Genomic DNA, 1,521 nt, shown 5'->3' on the forward strand with positions numbered 1-1,521 from the left:
GGTGCCCGTGGGCTGGGGTGGGTGCCCGGCCATGTTCCCAGGCCTCGTCCACCGCGGCGTGGGGACCCGGGTGCTCATCTTTGGTTTCGGGGGCTCTGGCACTTGCTAATGGCTTCGGTGTGGGAGCAGTTCTCGGGTGGGGGGTTGGAGGCACCAGGAGGTCGAGGGGGATGGCAGCGACGGCAGAGTCCACGGACTCGCCCTGGGCAGAGAGGGTCCGCACGGTCACGCCCTTGGCTTCCAGGCTGCGCAGGCGCACCAGCTCCACGGCCGTGCCGTCTGCTGTGGGCGAGATGATCTCAGCGACCTGTGCACAGAGAAAGCCGGCTCGGCTTGGGGACTGCCAGCGCCCCAGGCCCCCAGATGCCTCCCGGGCCTCCCATGAATATCCAACTCAGACCGCGCTGCACAGTCTGCAAATTAGATCCGTATGGAGCCCCCATTCCCGCCCAGATGTTGGCGGTTTGGAGGGACAGCTGAGCACATGCTTTTCTCCCACGTCTAGAACCAACCTAGAAACAGATGCGGGGGCTACAGAGGAATCAGAACACTAGGCTCATTACCAGCAAAGCTTGGCTCAAGGAAGATGCCATGGGGAGGCCACGAAAGACGGGCTTCCGGCTGTGGTGGAGGCATATCTGTGGCCCCTTTGGGGAGGGGAGCAGGGATCAGAGAGGGGGCCTTCAGCCTAAAGCAGCCACTCAACAAAATGAGCTCAGAGACTCGGGTGCATCTGATATACCACCTCCCAGCCGTATAGGGAAACAGGGTGGGGAGGGTGGGGAACAGACAGAAGCTTGCTCAGGCCCTGCCCCCCTAAAGCAGCCCTGTCTATTTCATGTGCCAGGACAGGGATGGGGGCTGAGATTAGGGGCTGCCCGATGGTGTGCATTAAGGATCCTGCAGAGTTTCCAAGGCGTTTGGACAAGACTACATCTCGCCAAGAATAGGTCTGGTGGAATCTGCAAGCCCATCATCTATTGAGGGGGCCCTGATGTTGTGGGACTCAAGAGAGGTGAATTTTTGGTACCCAGGGGAGAACAAGAAAGGGGTCTACCAGCAGAGTGGGGCAGGTAATCAGTGTGGGAGGGGGGCAGAGAATATTCTGGGAAGAGGATGGAGCAAAAAAGGATGGAGGTTCTCTGTGTTCTGCAACTGGGCCTGGCATGACAGTGTAGGGGATGCTTAGTAACTGCTTGTGGGTCTTGGGGATTGAGGAGAGAGGGAGGGTCACCCCTCGCTGAGTAGTGAGTGGTGGCCGGGAGGCCTGGATGTGAGCACCGCCCCGATAAAAACTCACCCTCTGCCCTTTTGCGTACACGCCGTAGCCGGTGACATTGGCTCCATTGGATAGCCCAGTGGCCGTCAGAGCAGGCGGCCTCCAGGAGACCTGGACGGTGGCTGGGGTGGCCCCAGCTTGGACGGCAACATCTTGTGGGGGTGCTGGAGGACCTGGGAGGACAGAGGCAGAGAAGCTTTCACGACATGACCCCCTGGCAGGCAAGCTGCTACCATGCCTGA

At 60.2% G+C, this 1,521-nt stretch overlaps 1 protein-coding gene across 1 annotated transcript in view; it reads right to left on the reverse strand.

The window, feature by feature from the left end:
• The window catches only part of LOC104997596 (RIMS-binding protein 2), a 217,323-nt gene that overhangs the window by 39,789 nt on the left and 176,013 nt on the right, over positions 1-1,521 (reverse strand). The window contains exons 11-12 of the mRNA XM_010852440.1: positions 1,301-1,452; positions 2-307 (exon numbers count right to left, since the gene is read on the reverse strand). Of these exons, the coding sequence (XP_010850742.1) occupies positions 2-307; positions 1,301-1,452 (458 nt within the window). The remainder of the gene's footprint in view (position 1; positions 308-1,300; positions 1,453-1,521) is intronic.

This window comes from Bison bison, unplaced genomic scaffold, assembly GCF_000754665.1.
Source record: "Bison bison bison isolate TAMUID 2011002044 unplaced genomic scaffold, Bison_UMD1.0 scf7180017864312, whole genome shotgun sequence".
In the NCBI taxonomy this organism is placed as follows: Eukaryota; Metazoa; Chordata; class Mammalia; order Artiodactyla; family Bovidae; genus Bison; species Bison bison.